Source organism: Equus caballus, chromosome 29 (assembly GCF_041296265.1).
Source record: "Equus caballus isolate H_3958 breed thoroughbred chromosome 29, TB-T2T, whole genome shotgun sequence".
NCBI lineage: Eukaryota > Metazoa > Chordata > Mammalia > Perissodactyla > Equidae > Equus > Equus caballus.
In genome coordinates this window covers 23,307,174-23,331,492 of record NC_091712.1, presented here as the reverse complement: position 1 = coordinate 23,331,492, position 24,319 = coordinate 23,307,174, and the positions used below count along the sequence as shown (strand labels likewise).

General features: G+C 36.7%; 1 protein-coding gene across 18 annotated transcripts in view; it reads right to left on the bottom strand.

Annotated features, from left to right (window-relative positions):
- The window catches only part of ARHGAP21 (Rho GTPase activating protein 21), a 139,667-nt gene that overhangs the window by 41,771 nt on the left and 73,577 nt on the right, over nt 1-24,319 (bottom strand). For all 18 annotated transcript variants that reach the window (XM_023631980.2, XM_023631981.2, XM_023631982.2 and 15 more), the window contains 3 exons: nt 7,443-7,535; nt 5,845-5,923; nt 3,235-3,289 (listed from right to left, as the gene is read on the bottom strand). In XM_023631980.2, coding sequence (XP_023487748.2) covers nt 3,235-3,289; nt 5,845-5,923; nt 7,443-7,535 — 227 coding nt within the window. The remainder of the gene's footprint in view (nt 1-3,234; nt 3,290-5,844; nt 5,924-7,442; nt 7,536-24,319) is intronic.

Sequence of the window (24,319 nt, the reverse complement as noted above, 5' to 3'; positions counted from 1 at the left end):
GTTCAGAGAAGTGTTAGTCTCAGACCTGCCTGGGTTATACTAGAAAAGTTGTTTAACTTTGCTGTGTTGAACACAGAACAGCAGGAATTAGGCTCAAAATATCCTGCTCAAACAATAGACATATCCAAAAATCTCCACAGTGATCAGAACCGATCAACTAAATTTAATTTTGAGCCCACTGAGTCAAATGCTTAACAAAATATCTCGAGGCGGCCACTGAGAGGAATGCCTGGATCTAGGCCTCCCATCATGAGTCCATTCAAGGACCAGTCAGCATCACTGTGTAGATGACGTGATGAAGGATCTAGTCAGCATCACTGTGTAGATGACGTGATGGGGTTGGCTGTTTCATTCATACACAGACATTTGAGAGGGTAACAAAACCATTTTGTTTTCTTGAAAATGAAAGAGGAAATGCTTTATATTTTATAAGGACACCTTAAAAATCTAAACCTAAGACAGCACAGTCTAAAACATTATAAAATACTGTCAAAATGACTAAATGAATGTAATACTATTCATGTTGTTAATCCAGAAAATATATATTGATTTAAAAAATGAGGCCGCCAAGCACGGGAGGAGTATTACCAGTACTAGTTGAAAAATGTCATGAATTATTCTTAACTTTACTTCATGTTTTTCAACATTATATCACAGTCATCTATAAATTATGAAATTTATCATTATGTACCTGTCTTTACATGAGTAAAATTTTAAACTAAATAAATTGTCTATGCCACCTCTCAAAGGTGAGCTGGGGACCTCTAGAACAATTTGGTCCACACATCACTTCAGGAACCAAAGTCCCAAGGATGCCCAGCCTTGCTGTTGCCAGGCAAAAAAATATACACTCTGACAGGCTTTACCTTGGGTAAATAATTTTACAGTGGCTGTAAAAATGTTCATGTTTACTTTTCTTTACAATGAATATTCAACCTCACAGGGACCAATACCTCCTCACAAGCATATATTTTAGGTAACAGACTTAGGATGAACAAAAATACTTGTGAAGGCCCATGACAGAACATTTTAGCCCTAGAATCTGTTAGAGAGAGAGAAGTATTTCTACATATGGTTTTTTAAATCCACGATTCTCTTTGTGTTTTATAATAGCTTTAAAAAGTGGTATTTGTAGATATTCTAGCTCAAAACATTTAAGTGGAAAAGAAGCTGCCACATCCTAATGTCATTTAGGGAAAACGCATAGTACTCATTAATTATATATACTCCTTTGATTTCCTAATGAATTATAGCACATTCAAATGTGAATGAAGACTGGGTTTAAAAGCGGGATTTTCTTTTCTCATTAAGGGTATGGGCTTTTAATTTCTTATGATTAAAATAATTCAAATAATATGCTTTTAAAATGAATTTTGTTACAATCTAACAGAATCCTCTACTGATGAATCTTGAAGATCTGTTTGCTCATGTCAGTCTAGTGAACAAATTTTTCCCTGTGTTTGCAACACTTTGTATTTTACTGTTATTTAAGTGCGTTTGTCTTAAACAAAATATAAAAAGGCAGATAAACCTAATTTTCCACTGATCACATCATTAGAAGATTATTCCTTCCACTGCTGCTACTTCCACTGTTGCTGCTCTTCATCAACCACACAGCAGGCTAGCATGATGAATCCGATTTGATTCCTTCCCTAGGAACTTAGGACAATGCCAGCCCATTCTGTGAAATGAGAACTATTCGAAATAGCGTCCAACCAGTGCCTTCACCTTGGCACGGAAAGAATCTTCTGAAGATGAGAAAACAGTTCCATTTGGAAGTCCATCTGTGTTTGAGTCATCAGATTGCAAGAAAGATTCAAGAAAAGCCTTCCCTACTGTCTCTGCGTCATCTCCTAGTAAGATGTAAGTGTGTAAGTGGAGCACGAGAGGCGAATCCCCCATTTATCTCTAATCCAGTGACTTGCATTGCCTTCAGTGGTTATGTCTGCTACCTTGCTGAATCAACTGGAGAGGCACTCCACAACTAGCTCCACGTGCCAAGGAGAACTACTGTGGATAGTGACACCTTCCTTGTTAAGACGCCCCAACGCCAACAGAACTGTGCACTTAAGAAGGGTAATCTGCTATCAGCGTAAAGCCGTTCCTAAATAGAATCAACACACATTGAAAACACAAGGTTGACCTCCATAGATTTCAGGTAATTCTATTTTACATGTCAGTGAGTAAATTGAATCATTATGATTAGCTTTACTGATATTTTTGTCAAAAATTGTTTGCAGAAGATTATTTCGGACTTTAGCTGAGCCAGATTCGAACTGATGTCTTACAAATCAAAAACATGACTTTACCATTTCCATTCCCATCACAAAGACTCCATAAGTTCCTTATTTTTCTCAAATAAGAAAAAAACCCAACTATTCAGAATACTAAAAGAAATTTTAAAAAAACACAAACTTCAGTGGCCATTTCCTAGATGTGCTAGTTTGCAGAATGTTACTTAAAAGGTTTTGCTCATGCTGTCTTATTCTACTTAACTGCAATGTCAACTGTGGGAAAGTTTTATTTTCTTGAACGAAATTTATATATTTTATCATCTCTTTACTTTCAGCAATATTTAGGATTAATAAAGGAGTTAAGTATTATTCTATCCAATTTATTTTCTTTCTAAAAATAGGAAAAATATTTTAGACTTTATAAATGCTAAAGTTTTCAACAATATAGTTTCATTTGCTCTCTAAGGCCCTCACATATTTCTCCCTTAAGTTGTAGACTCCAGTCATTATGAACATTACTTCCAATGGAATGAATTGACACAACCAAATTACTTGGTAAGCAAATTTACAAACACTAATAGTTATTGGAAAATTAAGGAACGGCTTTTATAAAATTCCTGTCCTTACATTTAAAAAAAAAAAAAGATATTTTAATTCCTGGGGATATGTACTTGTACCCTGAGTTTTGGCTTTTGGTCAAGGACTACCTAGAATGCAACACTGGGGAAAACCCTTTAGAAATCTCATTCTAAACAACAACAATAAGAGTTCACTGTGGAATCAATAAAACATTCTCATGTCACTTAATTGCGAAAAGTTGACAATAATTTTTTGAGGGGGATAAAATGTAGAGAATTCCAGACTCTGCTAAATGAACCAGAGAGTTTGGGGGTTTTTTTCCTAGATTCTTTTTTTAAATTCAATTCACCTCCATCTTTAAAGGATTTTTATTAACATCCGTGACTATAAAGCAATTCATATTTGAACAAATAAAACTTACCACTTGGAGAATGTCTTCATCTTTTGGCATAACACTAAGTTCCAATGTTGTATCACTGAAATTGAATATATATACACTATTTTAGGAGAAGTGGAAGTGTATAGAAAAGGCATAAAGGAAAAATAGTTAACTCAGAAGTATTTTTTAAGTTGCTTAAGAGTTTAATTTTTAATTTTTTAAATCTTTACTTTTCAAATCCAAACCATTAAAATGAAGTCACTTTTATATATAATAAGCTAATTATACATGACAGAGGGCACCCTGCCATATGTTTCAGCTTTTCATAATCAGTCAAGTCTTCTTTATAATGTGTTTCTAATTTAGAAATATAAAGTATATTATAAAGTATATTTGTCCTGCAACAAAACCCGTCAGTATATAATTACTTATATAATTACTTCAGCTCACAGGACAAATTACAAATTTTGACCACATATTCTATTTATCAAGTTAAAAATACGTTAACATAAAAATAACCAAAGAATCCTCAATTTAATATTTTAAGCAATATTAAACATCCAAATTTTGAAATATTCCCTGTTGGCCTCAGAGGTATCAAAACTATCAAAATGTCTCCTTATTTTAAAAAACTATATAGCATCTCAACTATTTACTTTCTTCTCTATGATTTAATTTTAGAGCCTTTATAGAAACAGCTCAAAGTCTCATTTTATTTTGGTAGTGTAAATTTCCTGTTAAAAATAATAGAGAAGTTTCTCTAGGTTTAAAAAGTTCAAAGGGGTAGATTACACTGAATCCTGTGATCTGTAATTACATTTGGATCAGGCTGGAACGGTGGTGCTCTCCCCACCCAGTGCTTCAATATCTAATCTGACAACATCAGAAAGATTTCCCCCCAACACAATCAAGAGATTAAAAAACAAACAAACAACAAAAAAAGGAAACAAAATCGAATAATTTACTGGTGCCTTTCTTTGACAGATTGGAACCCTATTTTTAGGTTCATAAATGCTGAGAATAGTAAACCAATAAGAACCACAGGTTCAAATAAATTTAACTAGTAAAATATGTAGGCACTTGTATTTCAACACGCAGAGTTGGTACAAAATACCTACTGATGTTTAGATAAATTCTTCTGCAAGGATACATTTTTACATTAATACAGTGCAGAATCTCAATGGCTTTGTGCTGTATTATTATTCATTTGCTACCAACTGCAGACAAAAGGAACACAATTTTTTAAAAGAAAATAGGATAATGAAAAAACACGATTTCTCTATTTTTCAAATTGCTTTATTGGTTGAAAAATTAAGACTGTCACTCCAAAGCGTTATGACTCTGAAAGATGGACTGCACCAGCAACAAAAAAATTAATGTAGATTTTGAGGAAAACAAAGATTAAGTTATGGTTACGTGGAAAAATAATACTTTTAAAGAAGAGATGTTAGCAAATACACTTGAGATCCTGAAATTACAGGCTGACAAAACATATTGGTGTATTTAGGATGGTCTAAATTATTTTAAGGAAAAAAATTGGGGGTGGATCTCCCCGCTGCCTCTGGAGAGGTTTTAAATTCTTCACCAGTCCCCATCAGTCTCATCAGTCCTTTAAGACCAAATAGGTGTCACTGCCAGGAACACCCAGAATCCAACATTAGAGGCAAGGTTTCTAAGATTTGCTTTCTCAAAGAATGCCATTAAATATGAAAACAGTATTGAGAATATGGTGAGATCAATAAATCATGATCACATCATTTAATTGCAAAAATGACAATGGATTAAAGCATTAGTGTAAATCGTTTAGATTACAGCACGAACTGCTTTAGACACAGTTAGAGGAGCTTGATAAAAATCTTCAGAAAATAAAGAACGATTCAATTCTAGACAAGTAGATATGAGTAACATAGGCAACAGAGAATCAAAAGTCACTATATTTGAATCTGGGAAGAACCTCCTACAATAGTGATGATCTGGAAATCGGACTCCAGAGTCATGGCCTACTCTTGACAAAATTCAGTATGGCAACCTCTTTGGCTTTTGATTTCTTTATTTGTAATGTTAAAAAATCTTCTAGGGGTGTGATAGAAATACAGCGGGACTAAATTAACTTTAAGGTCCTATAGATAGTCACTCTATACATATTTATTTACCTTAGAACTCAAAATTCTATCATTCTGCAGAGTATAGGTAGCCATATGGATTAAAAGAAAATTCCTTGCTGTCTTGGTTAAAACCAATGAAGACATCTGAGCTGAGAATCTTACTCAATAAGCTATTTACAGATAAATTATCTCAATAAGAGTCTTTAAAATTATATATGCATTCATTTATATACTTATTAGAAACAAAGTATACATTTGCTTGTCACTTCAATTGAAACTTGCAGTAAATCTCAAATATGTGCCTCTTAGACTCTAAAGAATTTTAATCACAAATCTGATAAATCTGCCAAAGCAAAGGCACCAACTAAGCTATTCTTAGGTAGTTCCTTCTTGGCAACTCAAATGTATTATCACTTTAAGAGAAAATTCTCTATCTTCACATCACACTAATTCCCTACAGGAATACAATACTGTATTAAATCTACCTGCCTCATTGATTTATAAAACCCATCTGCGGCCAAAATTAATCATGTTTTAAGAATCTTACCTGTTCTGAATCAAAGCAATTACTTGGGAATAGGTCTTTCCAATAACACTTTCTCCATTGACTTTTATAATTCGGTCACCTTCAAAGAAGAATAAAAAACCACATGAGGAATTCCTAAAGAAAGTCACTTCTGAATACTTTTTCAAATATTTCTTGAGTAATGTTCTTATTTTTGATATATCTTTGCTCATTGTTTTTGAAAGTATCTTTTATGAAAATGAATCTGAATTTTAGTATATCCAGCATCTTATGAAATATAGCCATGTTTTAAATGAGTCTTAGCCATTGATGAATTTAGAAGCCTCAAACGATGTAGCCACCAAGTGAACACAGCTATACCATTTGTGCCCCATCTACTGTTTTCTGAGTTGTAGAACAACTAATTATTCCTGTTTACCCTGTCATTTCTGTTGGAGAAACACTATTCAACAGGCTTAAACAACTCATTGTCTTTATTACCTCGGGGCGCTCTAGTTTTAGTCCAACTGATCTCCTTGTAGTGTTCTCCCAATCTATTTAGTTTATTGATTACTGCTATATTACAGAACTTAAATATGGGTATGCATATCACTTTGACTTTATATATATTAACTTGTTCTTCCTTTTAATGGGGAAAAGGACATGTAGATTACACAGAAAAACTCAGAGGAGCAGAAAGGAAAAGAAGAGGAGAGAAATGACAGGGGAAAAAGGAAAATAGAAAAAAATGTCCTTTTTGTGTGCTTATCACAGCATCTCTACTTCATCTTCCCAATTGTATGAGGCTTAGAACATGACAGATGATACACTCCAGGTAATGGATCCCATATGTACATCAATATACATATTTATGATATTGAAATTAGGCTTATTTTAAGAATGATGAAAAAGATAATTAATTAAGGTACAATAAATTAATAGTGCATCCTAAGAAATCTTAGCAATGATACTCACTACTTATATTTGTAGCTCAAAAGACAACATTTTATTCAAAAGGCAATAAAAAATAGCTTTTCACTAATTCCAACTTAAAATTACTTCATGTTTAAAAATATGAGAAAAGAGTAATGGTTTTGGTGTGCATTAATCTAATCAAAATCTCTAGTTTTTATTAAAATCACAAATCACAAAATGTTTGAGGGCAAAGAGCCATCAGACCACCTCCACTGACACCTGTAGACGAAGCTGGGCTTGTACGGCACTGAACACTTGAGCCACTCTGGAGTGCAAATACATCAATTCACCTCTGGCACATCAGGCGTTTCCAGAACTTGGAGATCCAAGATTATTTCAATTGCGGCAATAAATATCATCACCATTTTGCTACTTTGTAACCCTCTGTCAAAATTAGCTGTATGCAAAATAGGTTATTTACAAGGGCCTCCAAGAGTCCATTATCTGAGTGGTGACTAAAAGTTTAGCCCAAGATTTATAATTTATATTATTTCTGTTCAAATCCACCCATTTGGGTATCGAGAAACATACAATCAATTAGGTCTCAAAATACTAATAACAGACGTGAAGAAAAAGGAAGACACATATGGAGGGACATGACATATGGAAGAAGGAAGAAATGGACTAAGACAGAACCAGCAGACGGTGAAGAAGACCAGCCGCACCTGTGCATAAGCCGGCTTCGAACGCAGGCCCTCCTTCTTTAACTTGTTTAACAAAGATGGTGTCCATTGGTTCCAAGCGGTTTCTTTGTTTTCCTGTGGGAGAGAAAAAGCCCAAGGCATGGTTTACGTCACAATATTTTATTAAAATACCAACATAGAAAATGATATTTAATTGAGACAATTAAGCAAAGACCTTTATGAAGTGTTAAATACACATCCTGCATTTGGATGCTAAAATCCTAATTTAGGGATTTTCATTAAATCAGACATTTATTTTGCTTCTTCCATAACACAACAACAACCACAACAGTGGCAACAGTTTCTTTTTACTGGGTACATTCTGTACAAAAATTACTACAGTAAGTACTATATATAACTGAGAGTTACATTCCATAGCAAGTAAGTATTACTACCATCATTGCATAAAAGAGGAAACTGAGGCTCAGAGACATTAAATAAATTCTCCAAGGTCACACAGCTAGATTACACAGGCAGTGCTCACTCTATTGCTTTTTTTTTTTTTTTTTTTTAAAGATTTTATTTTTTCCTTTTTCTCCCCAAAGCCCCCCGGTACATAGTTGTGTATTCTTCCTTGTGGCATGTGGGACGCTGCCTCAGCGTGGTCTGCTGAGTAGTGCCATGTCCGCGCCCAGGATTCGAACTAACGAAACACTGGGCCGCCTGCAGCGGAGTGCGCGAACTTAACCACTGGGCCACGGGGCCAGCCCCACACTCTATTGCTTTTTAACACTGCATTGTGCTAAGCTTTAAGTTTTAACGATGAATAAGACACAGTCCCTTCCCTTCAGGGATTCTGGTAAGAAAGAGACACACAAAGAATGGCCCTATAGTATAAAAACAATCAGAGACAAATACAACATCCGGCCATGGCAATGAGGAGCACATGGTCGACCCTGTAAGTCAAATATTTCACAGACTGCTGTCCATGGATCATCTGCATTAACATCTAAGGTGCTTGCTACAATACCAATGCTTTGGGGTCCAATCAGAAATCTGCTTTGTCAACAAGTTTCTCAGGCAATCCTTACACACACTAACATTTGCAAACAACTACGTTTCAGCAAAATAGAAGTCAAGGAAAGATTTGCAGAGGAGAGGACACACAAGCGAAGTGATAAGCACCATGATACATACTATCAGGGGACAAAAAGGCAGACAGGTTCTCTCTCTTTTTTTTTTTTTGAGGAAGATTAGCCCTGAGCTAACTACTGCCAGTCCTCCTCATTTTTGCTGAGAAAGCCTGGCCCTGAGCTAACATCCGTGCCCATCTTCCTCTACTTTCTCTGTGGGACGCCTACCACAGCATAGCGCGCCAAGTGATGCCATGTCCGCACCCGGGATCCAAACCTGCAAACCCCGGGCCGCCGAGAAGTGGAACGTGCGAACTTAACCGCTGCGCCACCGGGCCAGCCCCCAGACGGGTTCTCAAAGTGTGGTCCCCTGACCAGCAGCATTAGTATCAGCAGGGAATGTGTTAGAAATGCAAATTTGTAGACCCACCCCAGATCTTCTGAATCGGAAATGAGGCAATTGTGATGCAACTCAACTTTGAGAACCACTAAAGTAGAAGACAAGGTCCTGACCCTTAAAGAAGTCTATAACAGAAAATAAGGCCCATGCACGCATGGAGTAATATAACAATACCAGTTAAACAGCAATGCTGGGCAGAAAGTGACTGAGTGTCACATAGAAAGAACTCCTATTTATATTGCCACACTAAACTGAATTTTTACCATCGTGTATCACAAAGGTGGCTCAAAAGACATTTCCTAGTAAAGGAATAGCTATCAGCACCTCCCCTTACAAATCTAGCTATTTACTCTGAGAGAAGTCCTCTAAAGCAGTGAGTGGCTAACTCAACTACTGAGAAAGCAACAGGGTTTAGCGGAAATTGCTCGCGTTTCACAAGCCATTAGACTTGGATTCAAGTCCTTGCTTTGCCACTCAATAGTCCAGTTGCAATTAAGTAAACTCTTTTACTTAAAGAAATTATTACATTTTCTTCTATAATTGTTCTATATTTTTACATTCTTGAAAGGTTCCTATGAAGACTAAATGAGATAATGTAAAATCACTCAGCACAGCGTGCAAGTGAACAAACTCCTCAGTCAATGCATATTTTCACTCTTCCTTGCGTATTTCTTAAATGAAGACTAGTGTCATATTTTTATGATTTCAAGAATTAAAATTCTGAAAGGTCATAAAAATACACTTGCAAAATATCTATCATCCAATTTGAAATACTATAAATCTATAGTAAATATATATCAGAATATCTGCCCAAAGACACTTTATACAGCCTTTTCTCTATGTTCAGATGACATGAAAATATTATCAATCCTTTAGCCACTTCTGATTAGTTATGACAGATAGCCATGACTGCTCTCTCCATGAGGTTTAGGAGGAAAAAGAGAACTAACGTTAGTTAAATCTCTACTATATAAAAGAATGTCCTAATTCTTTCTTTTTTTTTTTAAAGACTAGCACCTGAGCTAACATTTGTTGCCAACCTTTTTTTTTTTTCCTTCTTCTCCCCAAAGCTCCCCGGACACAGTTGTATATTCTAGTTGTAGGTCCTTCTGGTTGTGCTATGTGGGATGCCGCCTCAGCACGGCTTGATGAGCAGTGCCAGGCCCATGCCCAGGATCCAAACTGGTGAAACTCTGGGCCACCAAAGCGGAGTGCGCGAACTTAACCACTCAGCCATGGGGCCAGCCCCAAGAATGTCCTCATTCTTAAGAGATGTTTAATGAAGTACTTAGGGACTAATTATAATGATATATGCAACTTAGTTTTCAAATGGTTCAGAGGAAAAAATAAACCAAGACACTCACACACTCAGACACGCATATAGATAGATGGATAAAGAAAATATAACAGCATGTTAATTGCTGAAGCATGATGGATGACATACAGGTGTCTATGGTACTTTGAAAATTATAATAAAAAGCTAGGGGAAATTTTCTATATAGGCCAGGCTTTACTTTTCTTCATAGAAGTTATCACTCACTACTTAAAATTACGTTTTTATTGGCTTACATGTTGGTTTTGTGTCTCTCCCACTAAAATGAAGAGCAGGAATTCTGTCATGTTCACTGATATCCAGACCACCTGGAACAATGCCTGGCACAGAGCAGGCATTCAATAAATAATTATTCAGTAAGTCAATAAATTTATTATGTAGTTTAATTCTCACAACAAGCCTTCAAGATGCGATTGTACTGAAGAGGAAACAGAGACTAAATAACTTGCAGAGTAGGGATTTGAACCCAAGTCTGAATCCAAACATGATGTTCCATGCTGCTTCAAAAGGAACGGAACGGCTTACTCATTTGTCTAGCTTTACTGAATACAAGTGGATAGTACACTTACAATCAATTTGAAAGGATCCAAATACTTAATTCCAACCAAGGTGGTAACCAAACTAGGTCCCTTTGGGGCCAATTCAACATTACAACAGTTGACCTTAAAGGAAAGCCAACTATTTTTTCTTGGCTAGAGATTTGAGGGTTTAGAGTTTAATATGTTTTGTTGTATCAAGTCATTGCTTTCATAGAAAGACTTACATAATAAAAGAGAAGACACATTTTTCTTATTAATGTCTTCTAGTCCAGACTGTCCCAAAGGTGATTATACCATACTTATATTTAAAAACACAAAATGCAAATGACCATTAATGAATTCTACAAAATAAGAAGTTGGTTGAGTAGCCATATAGTGACTCCTGAAAATTCTGATAGAAAGTTTGACTTATACAGAATAGATGTAGTCCAAAACAGTTTGGTTTTAATTTCCAAAAATGAAATACTAGTTTTGCAATGACCGCCTTGGTAGAATCAGAGACACGTTGCCATTGACAAATCTTTCAATACAGTGTGAGAACAGATGATGATGGAATAGACTGAAGTAGAGGTCAAGGCACTAGCCTATATGCCTAAGCTGTACTTTTGATTCTTGTTGTTTCTGGGCTTTTCTATCTGCACTTCCTCCAAAACTCTGACTTGCTATTATTACCCTAGCTATCATCCAATTCCTTCTGGACAACAGAAAATTTCCCATCGATATCCCTCAATTACAGGCAGGTTTCACTAAAAAACAGACTTCTCTTCACTTTCCGTCTTCCTTGTCTCTAAACCTTGAGCTGAACACTTGGCTCATTAATGTCAAGAATGTCTTCTTTTTACTATCTGTTGCCTGCCATTCTGCTGGAACTGGAAATCAAAAGTATCAAATTTAAGACATGTTATTCAATCTCGTGTGCCTTTAGTTTTTTTAAGTCAATGTCTAGATACGCAACACTAGAAGTCCAATCCTGAATTGTAACTCACCAGGAAAAACTATTCCTTACTTGCCAGCATGAGCATCTGGCAGAGCCAAATGGCTGCCCTGGTAACTCTTAGCAAAAGCCTCTTTCAAGTCTACATCTGTATTTTATAATTTCTCAATTTTTTGAGAACACATAGGACACATTTCAAAGAACTGTTAAATACCTTATTTTAGTGTCATTTCTTGACCTTACCAAAAGAAAAGGAAAACGTGTCTTTTTAGCACACACATGTAATTAAATCTTTCTGTATTTGAGAAAAGGAAGTAAAAAGACAATGATCTTACACAGATGGGAATGGCTAAAATGACCAGGTACAGAAAAAGTCCCATTTTATGTTATTTACTCCACAATTAGTAAAGACTTGAACAAGATGTAAAAAGTATATATGAATTTACTTGAATTTGAATATTACACTTTAAATAGGAATGTACATACTTCTAAATTAATATAATCAGTAAATGTAATCAGTTGGGGAAAAGTAATGTGAGGAAAAAAATAATAATATATAGGTAGTAGCTGCCATCCAAATACTCAATGTACCTCCAGGTGGATGTGATTTTTATTCTCCACATCCAGCATAAGGTCGTAGTTAAGAGTTTGGGCCCCAGGCCCAGAGTACATGGATTAAAATTCCAGCTCTATCATTTATTTTCCAAGTACGGTTAGCAGATTTTGCAATATTTGGTACATTCTTATACTAAAAATTATTAGTTGTCTTATCAGAAATTCAAATTTAATCAGGCATCCCATATTTTATCCAGCAATCCTTTCTCCAAGTGATTTTAGACAAATGATTTATTTATGCCCCAGTTTATTCATCTGAAAAATGAGGAGAATGATAATTATTCCTATCTGGCAAGGTTGTTGTGAGGATTAAAAGAGATAATCTATTAAAATGCTTATGTAATGTCTAATACAAGTCGGTATTTAATAAACGCTACGTATTACTATGCTAGTCTGATGATAAACCTCCAGAAGGTTTACACACAGATCAGGGATGACGGACGCCACAGTGCTTGTGACACTGAGTGTCTGATAAATACTGGTTGAAAGAGTATCTATACAAACTTAACTGTCACATAATGGGGAAGTCGGGGAATACAGACCAAGGAAAAAGGATGACTAAAGAAAACAAGGAGAAAAGTGAGAGAGACCATACTTAAAATTTTTCCAGTAACTCTGACCCAAACTACACACCTGTCTTCAAAGAGACTGCTGTCTAGACCCTGGGCTCTGTCAGTTAAGACGATCTAAACCTCTAATGACCTCTTCTTTGGAGAATGTGAAAGTCAAAGTCACTTGCAACATTTAAATCATTTCAAAATTTAAAATATTAAGTATACAAAGCAAAGAGACTAAAGCAAATAGATTATTTCAAGAAGGAACAAAAATTGAACTGTGCCACTTACAAAAAGAACCCTGTAATGAAAGAGCCACATAAAAATACATAAGCCCAGGTCAGGGAACCCTATAGTTCTGGAGACACACTGAGAAACATATGCTTCACACGAAGAAATAGCAGCCCGTATTTTAACCAAAAGCAAAGCAATAGAAAATAATGGCTATCACTGAGATTAAGCTTTTTATCCCTTCTCTAAGCTCTCAAAGACCCGACTGGACAATTTTTTGAATGGAACCAAATCCTCTCTGCTTTAATAAAGACTTTTTTTTTAAAAAAAGTATTCTTTTTATTGATTTCTTTATTGTAAGAAAAAACCCAACTCTACCTCTACACAAGAGAAGCCTTTTGCAATTAAATTATGCTTCAGTATGAAAGTTATAAAAGGCTTGGGAGAAGAGGACTCTCCACAAAGGTGGAAAGCTCAGGGGTACATCACATAAGGGAGTATGAAAGCCCCAGGCGTTCACTATTTAAAGAAAATCAATTAAATAGCTTATTGAAATTAATATCTATTTTGCAGACCAAAAATAATTGAAACCATCATGTAGGTTGAAATAGACATCAAAGTTAAGTCTGAATGAGGAAAAATGATCTTTACTTCTCTTTGATGGATAATAGATGGTCACAGAAGAAAAACTGGGCAGGAAGAAGAATTTGTTGAGCAGAAGTTAGGAATTATGGATCCATTAAGGCAAAAAACAAACGGAAAGAGAATAAACAACAAGTTCCGGCTCGTGGCTACCTCTGGGGGAAGAGAGCAGGGAAAGAGTGGTGTCAAAGGGCCTTAACCATAGTTAGAATACTCACCTTTATGTCTTGAAGAGAGAGACAGAGATGTGGAAGAGAGGGGAGGATACTGAAACGTTAAGATGGCAAAAATAGGTGGCAAGCATTTGGAAGTGACATTTTTTCCTATATTTTCTGTTTGCCTGAAATATTTCATAACTATAAAATTGTTGATAACAGCCTTCTAATTTTTATTTTGGGGGTGCGGTTTGCTAATGGCAAACAAAAGTATCTTAAAAGCCTAACAGAGACACATTATCTAACATCAAAAATCTATGTATCATATGATAAATACACCCTATATGATAAGAAATGAAGGGGAATCCAATTTAAGAAGACTGATATGGCAGATCCTTGGGTATTTTTTTTCCTTTGGTAATAGCAGAAGCACTAAGTAAAAAAAAAGCACCAGCTTACTAAATCTAGGTGTTCCCCAAATTTCCACTTAAGATGCTCTCACTTCAAGAGTGATGACTAGTACTTTAAAATTATACCTCCCAAGTCTCCAATCTGCAGCTCCAATAATTATCATGAGATTCACATCCAAAATCCCAATGATCTCTGGATGTTGTCAGTAGAATGTCACCTGCTAGGACTCGATCACATTATATCTATCATAAGCAAACACATACTCTCCACTCAATCTGATCTTCACATAATATCAAATGGAATAAAATGAAATAAGAAAATCCCTTAAATACTAAAAAGCAGACCATGTTCTAACCTAATCATGATAAACTTTCTTTCAACCTAGACTCATCTAATTATTTTTTTTTTACTTCTTATTGTGGAAAATGTCCAACATACACAAAAGTAGAGAAAATAGAATAAACCCACATGAACATCACTTAATAATTATAAAAAAAAGTCACTCTTGTTTCATTTATACTCACCCTTTTTTCCTAAAATATTTTAAAGCAAATCCAAGATATCATGCCAATTCATTCATAAATATGCATACTTCGGTATGCATCACTAACAGATAAGAATTTTTCTTTGCTTTTCTTAAAGGAAAGACAACAAAATCCTTGCACGTTCTCCATAGCATGTAGTGATCTACACAGCGTGGACAACACTAGTCAACAACAAACCTAATCCTACTTTCAGCCTCCTAAATGTCTACTTAACATTAATGAAAAGCGGTACGTCACGACATGGAAATGATAGCAGCAAAAACTATGGAATGAATTTAGAAGGGTTCCACGTGCAGAATCACAACAGAACCCTAAATTAAGTTCCTGAACAAGTTACCCATGCCCAGTAGGATGCTCTGCCTGTGCATTCAAATTCGGTGAGTTCATGGATGCAAGAGGCCATTCACAGCATGAATATCTCCAGTATGTAGAACAGTGCCTGGCATACAGTGGATGCTCAAGAATTATTTACTGCTGACTGATTCAAATTAAAGCCCTGGAAAACATCAACAGTAAACCTATCCAAGGACAACTGAGAGATTTGTTTCAGGAACAAAGCTATCATACTGCAACTGGTCTGCACAATTTTCCTCAAATAGTAGAAGGAGAATGCTGCCACTTATGCTAATTTGAGTACAATACCACTAGGTGTCAGACGCGAACCAAAATTTTCTAGCATTATAAACAACCAGGCAAGAAGGACTCTGGAAGGGTGTTATTCATTCAACAAATATTTACTGAGTTCGTAAATGTGCCAGGAGCTGCTTACCCTACAACGAACAAAACATCCTGGGATCTGTCTTCTGGGGTATTCGAAGTTTATGAAACATGGGTTTTTTTCTCTCTCTAAAGTTTCAGGAATTTCACAAACTATATATCACATCTAGATTCATAGCCTTGTTATTCCTGTTGTGCTACACTTTAATTTCCCTACAAACCAGAAAAATTTGTTACAATGCTCTAACCACAAGCAACTATCTTTCCATCTCCTACCTTACCATCGCGCCATCCCTCAACCAATTCAACTTGCTCGTCGACTCTGTCAAGACCTCCCATTCCTGTTGGCCCTCTCTACTCTTCAAGACTATCAATCTCCCTCCAGAAATCACTTTCTTCCACACTAAGATTACCCATGGATCAATATTTCAACAAAATTCACCGGCAGCCTCAACTTCCTTTCCCTCTTGACCTTTGAAAGCATTCAATTTGCCCATCCCCAAGTGTGGAGAATTCCAACCACATGCCTGCTCTGCTCTTGCTCTTGGCCTGCTAATTCAGCTGAACAAAACTGCACGAGCCCAGTGATTTATAGTTCCCAAGTTCAGCTAAGTTCTTGACACTGCTCCATAAAGTCTCTCAATTGTGTTTTAACACCCATTCCCTCCAGGTTGCTGTTTCAAACTTCTAATAGCCTTCTTGAACTTGCTATTCCATGCTGATGTCCTCACACTATTTGGATAACCTGTCTCTTAACTTCACTATATCTCACTTGCTGTATCTTCAATTTCTTTCCATCTTTGCCCATTCTTCCTTCCTTTGTCCTACCACAGGTGAGGATTTAGGTCCCAGCCTTCTTCAGGACCATTCTCCCCTAATTAGCTCTTCTCATGCATAAAACCTGTTACTCTCTAATCTTCTCTCCAGATTCCCACACTTACACAACAACAAAATTCTCTGGCTTTCCAATCAGCTATCATTTCTCATTCCCTATCCTTCATTTTCATACTTCTTACAAGAATAGTCTATACTCGTTAATCCTCATTTCTTTACTTCTAATTCAAGCTTTCTCAGACACTGACAAATGTCCCCTGCGGCACCAAACTGCCCACCCAGCCCACTCCTGCTCTCATGTGTAGTTTACTGCTCTAACTTACATTCTGATTGCTGATATTTGGTTTCTTCATCCCTTCTGTCCACTGCACTGAAACTGTTCTCAAGTAACTTTACCAATTTGCTATTTGTCAGATCCTGTCCAATAGTATCCCTTTTTTTTTTTTTTTGGTGAGGAAGATTGGCCCTGAGCTAACACCTGTCGCCAATCTTCCTCTTTTGCTTGAGGAAGAGTGGCCCTGAGCTAACATCTGTGCCCAGCTTCCTCTATTTTGTATGTGGGTCACCACCACAGCATGTCTTGACAAGTGGTGTAGGTCCACGTGTGGGATATAAATCTGCGAACCTGGGCCGCTGGGGCGGAGCGCACCAAACTGAACCACTATGCCACTGGGCTGGCCCCCGAACAGTATCTTTTTAGTCCCCATCCTAATGAATTCTCTACAACAAATGACAAGTTATCCACTCCTCGCTTAAAATTATCACCTCTTAATTAACAAGTCACCAACTCCTCCTGGCTCTCTTCATACCTTCAAAACTTATTCTCCAATTTCCTCTCTGACCATCTCTTAGATGTTGCCCTCCCTCGGATCCTAGCTTCATCCTCTACATCTTCATACTGTCTGTGTACAGTTTCATTTATGCCTAGAACTTAATTATAACATATATAATGATGACTTCCAAATCTATTTTCACCCCCCCCACCTTCCCTATAAGCTCTGCACACAAATTTCCAACTAAGCACTAAACATTCCACAGGCATCAGAAATGCAACTTGCCCTAAACTCATTTCCCCAGGGGGAGGGGATCGAGATGTTTCCCCTCCAGTGTCCCTCAGTGAATGGCACCTCCATCTATCCACTCATTCGTGCCAGAAAAGCCAAGCATGATCCTCCACACGTCATCCTTAACTAGTGACACACAATCCATCCTCAAGTCCTGCCCCCAAATCTGGGCAAATGTATATTCTAAATACCTCTGAAATCTGTTCTAGAATGCTGCTTTGCCTTCCTCCTGATAAAATCCTCTTCATCTGTCAACAGCACAAACGACACCCCACTTTAGAATCTCCCCTGATAGTTAGATGATTCCCCGTGCTGTGACCTATAGCAATTGCACATCCCTCTACTTCCGCACTTCTGGAATTATTTTACACTTCATCCTCCACCAGAGTAGGAGCTTCTTGAAGCCAGAGTCTGTATCCTATCTATCTTTCTATCTATCTATCTATCCATCTGTCCGTCCATCCACCCACCCACCCATCCATCCATCCATCCATCCATCTATTCATTAATGTCTGCATGCCAGGAACCGCTCTGAATTTTAAGAAAAAAGTAATAAACAAAATAAAGTTCCTGTTCTACTTTCCAAATGAGGCAGACAACTGTTCAACAAAAAATAAGTAGTATGAGAGATGGTGACAAGTGCTATGGAGAATAATCAGCCAAGCGAGAAGGGAAGTAAAAGCGACGGGCAGGGCTGTCATACCACTTTTACGAAATGGTCAGAGAAGCCCTCTCTGACAGGTGACATTTGGACAACTGTCTGAAGGAAGTAAGGTTAGAGGCCACTTTGCTCCCTTCCCAGCAATTAGCTTATAGTGACTGGCTCATGGCAGTGACTCGTCAAATGTTCGCTAAGTGAATGACTCAACAACAGGAAATATATTTCTAGATTTAATGCGTTTAGCATTCACACACAAATATTTCTGTTCTGGTTCTATACCAAAGATGAAAAGTTATCTGTTAAACTTCAAAAGCAGGGACAATAACTAATACAATTAACTTTTTATTAATTGTATCTGTAAATCACATACTTTGTAGATTAGCTCGAGAGCAATCAAGAAAAAAATGCAACTATCCAGCTAAGTGCGGTCTGTGATCAAGGTCTTAAGTTAGCGAGCAGCCAGGAGAAGACAGCTCAAATTCACCTAATTACAGGCTCATCTCTGGGACATTATCTATAGAGAAGTTATTTCCACAGGACAGCAGAGAACATTAATACTCCAACCATGTCCTTTCCTTGACTTTTCACCTTTTTAGCCCTATCTCTTCAGCATCTTCGATTAGTTCTCTGAAATCAAAGATTTCACATTTCTACGGGTTTTAGAACCCCAAAAGAGATTTTTTTAATTGTATTTATTTTCTTGACTGCCAAACTAACTCCATGCAATATATTTTTCAAAGTCTTAAAACCTACTCCTAAAAACTGGACTTCCGACAATGCCTACTTTAGACCAATCAAATTTCCTTCATTTTAGATTATTATAAGTATAGTTTCCTAGGACGTTTAAAGTGAAGTTAAGAGAAGTTTTTTAAGCTCTCATTTAACGTGACCACTTTCCCAGTTTATTTTACAAGGAGGATGCTCAAATTCTCCAGAAGTCCAGGATTGCCATGTTGTTGTTATTGCTGTTCAAGTTTACACACTTAGCAGCTATGTGAGATAAGGTTTCTAAATTTAAAAAGTGTCCCTGACACTTCGCATTAGAAGGGAACTAATGGGAGAAAGATGAAAGAAAAGCGGGAAGGCAGCAGAGACTGGAGTCTCCTTCCTCGACAGCAGAGGTAAGGACGCAAACACGCCAAACTCCCCAACTTCAGGACCATCAATTTGGAATAGTGCCAGGTCAAGGTGGCGGTTTCTCCCTTTATGCGCTATATTTACTCAACAAACATTTCCACTCCTACTACGTCCCAGGTACTTACTAGGCACTGAAAATTTGACAGTAAAAGGCAATTTCCATCCTTAATGACCTCTGTTCTTAAAGTAATACATAAAAACATTTTTTTTCTCATAAACATAATGAATAGCCTGGGTATGTAGGAAGATTTGATTTTGCATATTCTAATGACCAATTTCTGATGACAGATATGCTCACTCCTCTTATTTCTCTATTTTCCCATGTTGGATTTGCATTGCTGCCCCCACCTCCCAGGACCAGGCATATCAGGAGGCGGAAAGTCTCTACTTGTTCACCAGGCAGCATGAACGATCACTCAGTTTAACTGTCTCCAAAATAGCAGTGGAGATTCCCCAGCAGAGAAGGAGGGAGTCTAACCGAATCTTTCACTAATGAGAAGCCTCCAACAACCGGCTCCACCTGGTACCAAGAGCCTTCCAAACATCTGGAAACAGCGACCACTTTCTCTCCTTAAGCATCTCCTTTTCAAGCAAAAGTTTCAAGTTCTTTCCATCTTTTAATAAAATATGTATCATAGTTTCAAAATTCATATATATATCTTTGCCATCATTGCCCTTTAGATCTGAGGCTCCCCAGTGTTTTGACCAGGTCCTATTTAATCAGAAGAAGATCCTGGGGCCCTCCTTTCCCACTTGTCAAATGGAGAGGAATAGAATAAATATATTGAGGTTAACTTGTTACTAGCAACATATAGAATCATTTATGATAATCTTTGTGTATGTGAATATGTATATGTATGTGTACATATGTGTGTGTATGTATATAAGCTTATACATTTTTACATTAGGCAACATGGCACACAATAGCAAACCACAAATAACTGGACAATTTTATTATAACTACATTGATAGAATTTTTAAAAGTATTTTAATAGGACAAATACATGGGCAGCAAATCACCCAACAAAGTTATCAATGTACTAGCCAACTGAGCTAGTATAGGACAATGCACAACTTATATTTAAGCCATAGTGAATATACATGTAAGGCCCAGCAACTAGAAAATTATATCTCGAAATACTATTAATATCAATAATATAATATATGTCCAGGCTACTTCCATTTGAAGGGCTTCTTTACCCAGCAGGCAGAAAAAAGATCCCAAGTTATGTCCAGTTAGGAATCTATTAGGAGACTCTCCCCACATTAAAGAGTAAGGGTAAGTGGAAAGAATGCTCCATCAACCCAGAGGCCACCTTGGGGTTAAGCAAAGTTGGAGTCGGGGGCGGGGAGGGAAAACCAACCTCCAAGAAAGACATGGCTCTAGGCCAAACTTCACATAGATTTGTAGGCTAAACCATGAAATAGCCTGGCTCTGAATAAAAGCAAATACCAATCTACCTGAAGAACAGCTTTTTCATTCTAGATCTCAAAGACCCTCCAGTAATAGTTTTTGGAGGTCAATAAACACAAAATAGTGTAACATGCATAGCAAAACAGCAACAAAACACACAAAAACCAACATACTTTGAGCTAGAATCAGCAGGAAAAAAGAGGAAAGAGAAACAGACTCACAAAGACTCCTGATAACAGAATTACCAGATTATAAAAAAACCGTTTACTATGTTTGAACAAATTTTAAAAACAAGCCTAAAAATGGTAAAAAAGGAAACTCTTAAGACATGACCAAGCATGTCTGATGTAGTACCCTAAGGAGCTTCTAATAATCAAAATTTAAAACTCAAACAGCTAAGAAGAAAATTATTGTATATTGTAAGAAATTATCTAGAATGCAGCCCAGAAAGAAAAAAAAAAGAGGAAAAAATAGAGAATTTAAGAGCCATGCTCCTAAGAAGATCTAGCATATGTTTAATTTGGGCCCCAGAAGAAAAGAGAGCATTGGGATAGAGGGACACAAAATGTGAGGAGATGCTGGCTGAAAATTTTCTGGAACTGATGATAGACATCAATCCAGATACAAGAAGCTCAATGAATCCCAAACCAAAAAAATAAAAATAAATCCACACCTAGACTCATCATTATGAAATGGCCAAACACCAAAGATAAAGAGAAAATTGTTAAAGCAGCTATAAAAAAATTTGCCTTCAAAGAACCAATAAACCAAAATATGACTTCTTACCGGCAACAATAAAAGCCAGAAGAGAGTAGAATATTATCTTCAACATGCTGGACGAAAATATCAACTTAGAATTCTTTACCCAGCAACAGTATCTTTCAAACATGAGGGCAAAACAAAGACCTTTCAAGGGGGAATAAAAATCCTGAGAGAATTGCAACACAACATAAAGTAACATGTGGGTAGGAAGGAGGTAAGTAGAATTAATATGCTTTAAGAGGAGAATAAAATATTAATTAGCATTAGACTTTGATGAACTTGCATATTATAATTTCTAGGATAACCACTAAAAGAATGGCAATATATTATATAATCTCTCAAGCAGAGAGCATAAAAGAGAAATGATTCTGTTTCCTCAAAAAAGGATAGAAAAAACAACCATAGGAAATTCGAGATAAAATAGAAACAGAAATTTCAAAATAAAATAGGAGATTAAACAATAAATATATAATTAATTACATTGAATGTAAACAGACAAAAATTTCCAAATTTAACTATAGTGAATTACCTTGTTTCAGAATCAACTCTTTCACCCATAAACAACAAGCAGAAAAGTTAGACACAGCATAAATACCATTCGTGTGAAGGCAAAAAAGTTACCCAGGCAGAAAGGGCCTGAAGGGACAAGATCCCGAGAGAAGGAATTTCAGAGAGGTGAGCCCAGTGTTTTAACTGCTTTTTGCCTTGAGGCATTTTCTGCTTCAAAAGTAATGGCTGAGAAACTGAAGAGCTGTGCAGAGCTTCCATCAGTCTCAAAGGGCTGGGGTCACAAAAATAGGTATTTGAGGGCAGCAAAGAAGGGGGGCCCTGGAAAACACCTTATCTTTCAGGTGGGGCCTCCAAAGGAATATAACCTGTGAGTAAGGATGAAAAAGTAGAAGCCGAACCATGTCAAGAATGGAGGTATGTTGCTCAGATCTCCTTCAAGAAAACCCTCTCTAGAGAACACAGTTGACTGACAGCCCCAGCTGCCACCCCTTGAGATGCACCATCATGTTCACCGTGAGGCCACATTTCCCTACTCCTGTCCAATGCAGGATTCCTCTAAGAGGCAGTGTTTGCTTGGGAAGTCATCACTAGCCTAGCAGAGACCTTCTTAGGACTGTCCTTCCTACCAAATCCTTCTCTCCCTCTCTTCTTTCACAGCTGTCAGACCTGTATCACAATCTGAAGTCTTCCCCATCCTCTCCTGCTCCCTTCTTTATCCTTCACAGGCATTTCTCCCAACAAAGCTCTGGCATGTCTAATCTTGTCATGCCATCTGTTTCTTCTTGGTGTGTGCTTCTCAGAGAATCTGAACTGATACATCAAACATCAAAAAGACCCATGTACACCTTTAGGTGAAGGTCAATCCTTGAACAGAGATGCAAAACTCCTAAATAAAACAGAAAACCAAATCTGGTAATATGTAAAAAGTATAATACATTATGAACAAGCTTGGTTTAGTCCAGGAATGCAAGGTTGGTTTAACATTTCAAAAATAAATCAACATAATTCACTATTTTAAGAGATTATAAGAGAAAAAAAAATCAAAGGGCTATCCCAAAAGAGGTAGAAAAACTCAACACGCATTCATGGGAGAAATACACCACATTCATAGATTGGAAGATTTAATTATTTCAAATATTTTCAAGTATTCAAATATTGTAAATAACACAAAATCAATCAAAATTTTAGCAGGATTTTTTTGGGGGGGGGGTCTAGAAACTGAAATACCAACTCTAAAACTTACACTGCAAATGACAAGAATAGCTGACCCAGTCTTGAAAAACAAAACTGAAAGACTCTAGCTAATAGCAGCACTTACTATACAGCTACAGTAAGGAGGAGAGTGTTTTCTTGCTACCAAGAAAGTGACCAATGGAATAGAACAGAAGTTGGCAAACTTTATCTGTAAAGGGCCAGCTAGTAAATAGGTTAGGCTTTGCAGAAAATGTACAGTCTCTGTCATATATTCTTCTTCTTTTGTTTTTAACAACCCTTTAAAAAATATAGAACTATTCTTAGTTTGGAAACTGTACAAAAATGAGCCAGAGGCCAACCTCTGGAATAAAAGAAAGCCCAGAAACAAACCTACACATATAGGGACACTTTTTGATCAAGGTGGTACTACAGAGCAGTAGGACAGTACAGACTTTTCACTGAACAATGCAGGGTCAAACGCACATCCATACGGGGAAAAAATTAATCTTGACCTCATATCACATGTAAAAATAATCAATTACAGGTGAATTGTAGCTTTGATGGTGAATAAAACAATAAAACATCTTGAGATAACAGGAGAATATCTTCACAACCATGAAGTAGGAAAAAGTTCTTAAATAGGACTCAAAGTATTACTCATAACAGGCAAGACTGATAATTTGGACTACATTAAAATTAGGAACTTCCCTTTATCAAAGTTACTAAAAAGAAGTTGAAAGGCAAGTCACAGCTGGATATCTGCTATATATATAACAAAATTCTCATCGAGAATATTTAAGGAACTCCTACAAATTAATTTTCTTTAAAAAAAGGACTGACAGCTAATAACCAAATAAAAGGTAATCAACCTCATTAGTTTTCAGGAACATTTAAGTTAACCCACATTCCATACCACTATACACCCACTAGAATGACTAAAATTAAAGACTGGCAAATGCCAAGTGTCAGTGAGGATATGGAGCAATTGGAACTCTCATACTCTGTTGGTGAGTGTATAAATTGGTACAGTCACTTTGGAAAATTGTTTATTAGTCTCTATTAAATGTGACTGTGTGCATATCTATGACTCAGCAATGCCACTCCTAGGTGTACATATCCACTAGAAATGACTAC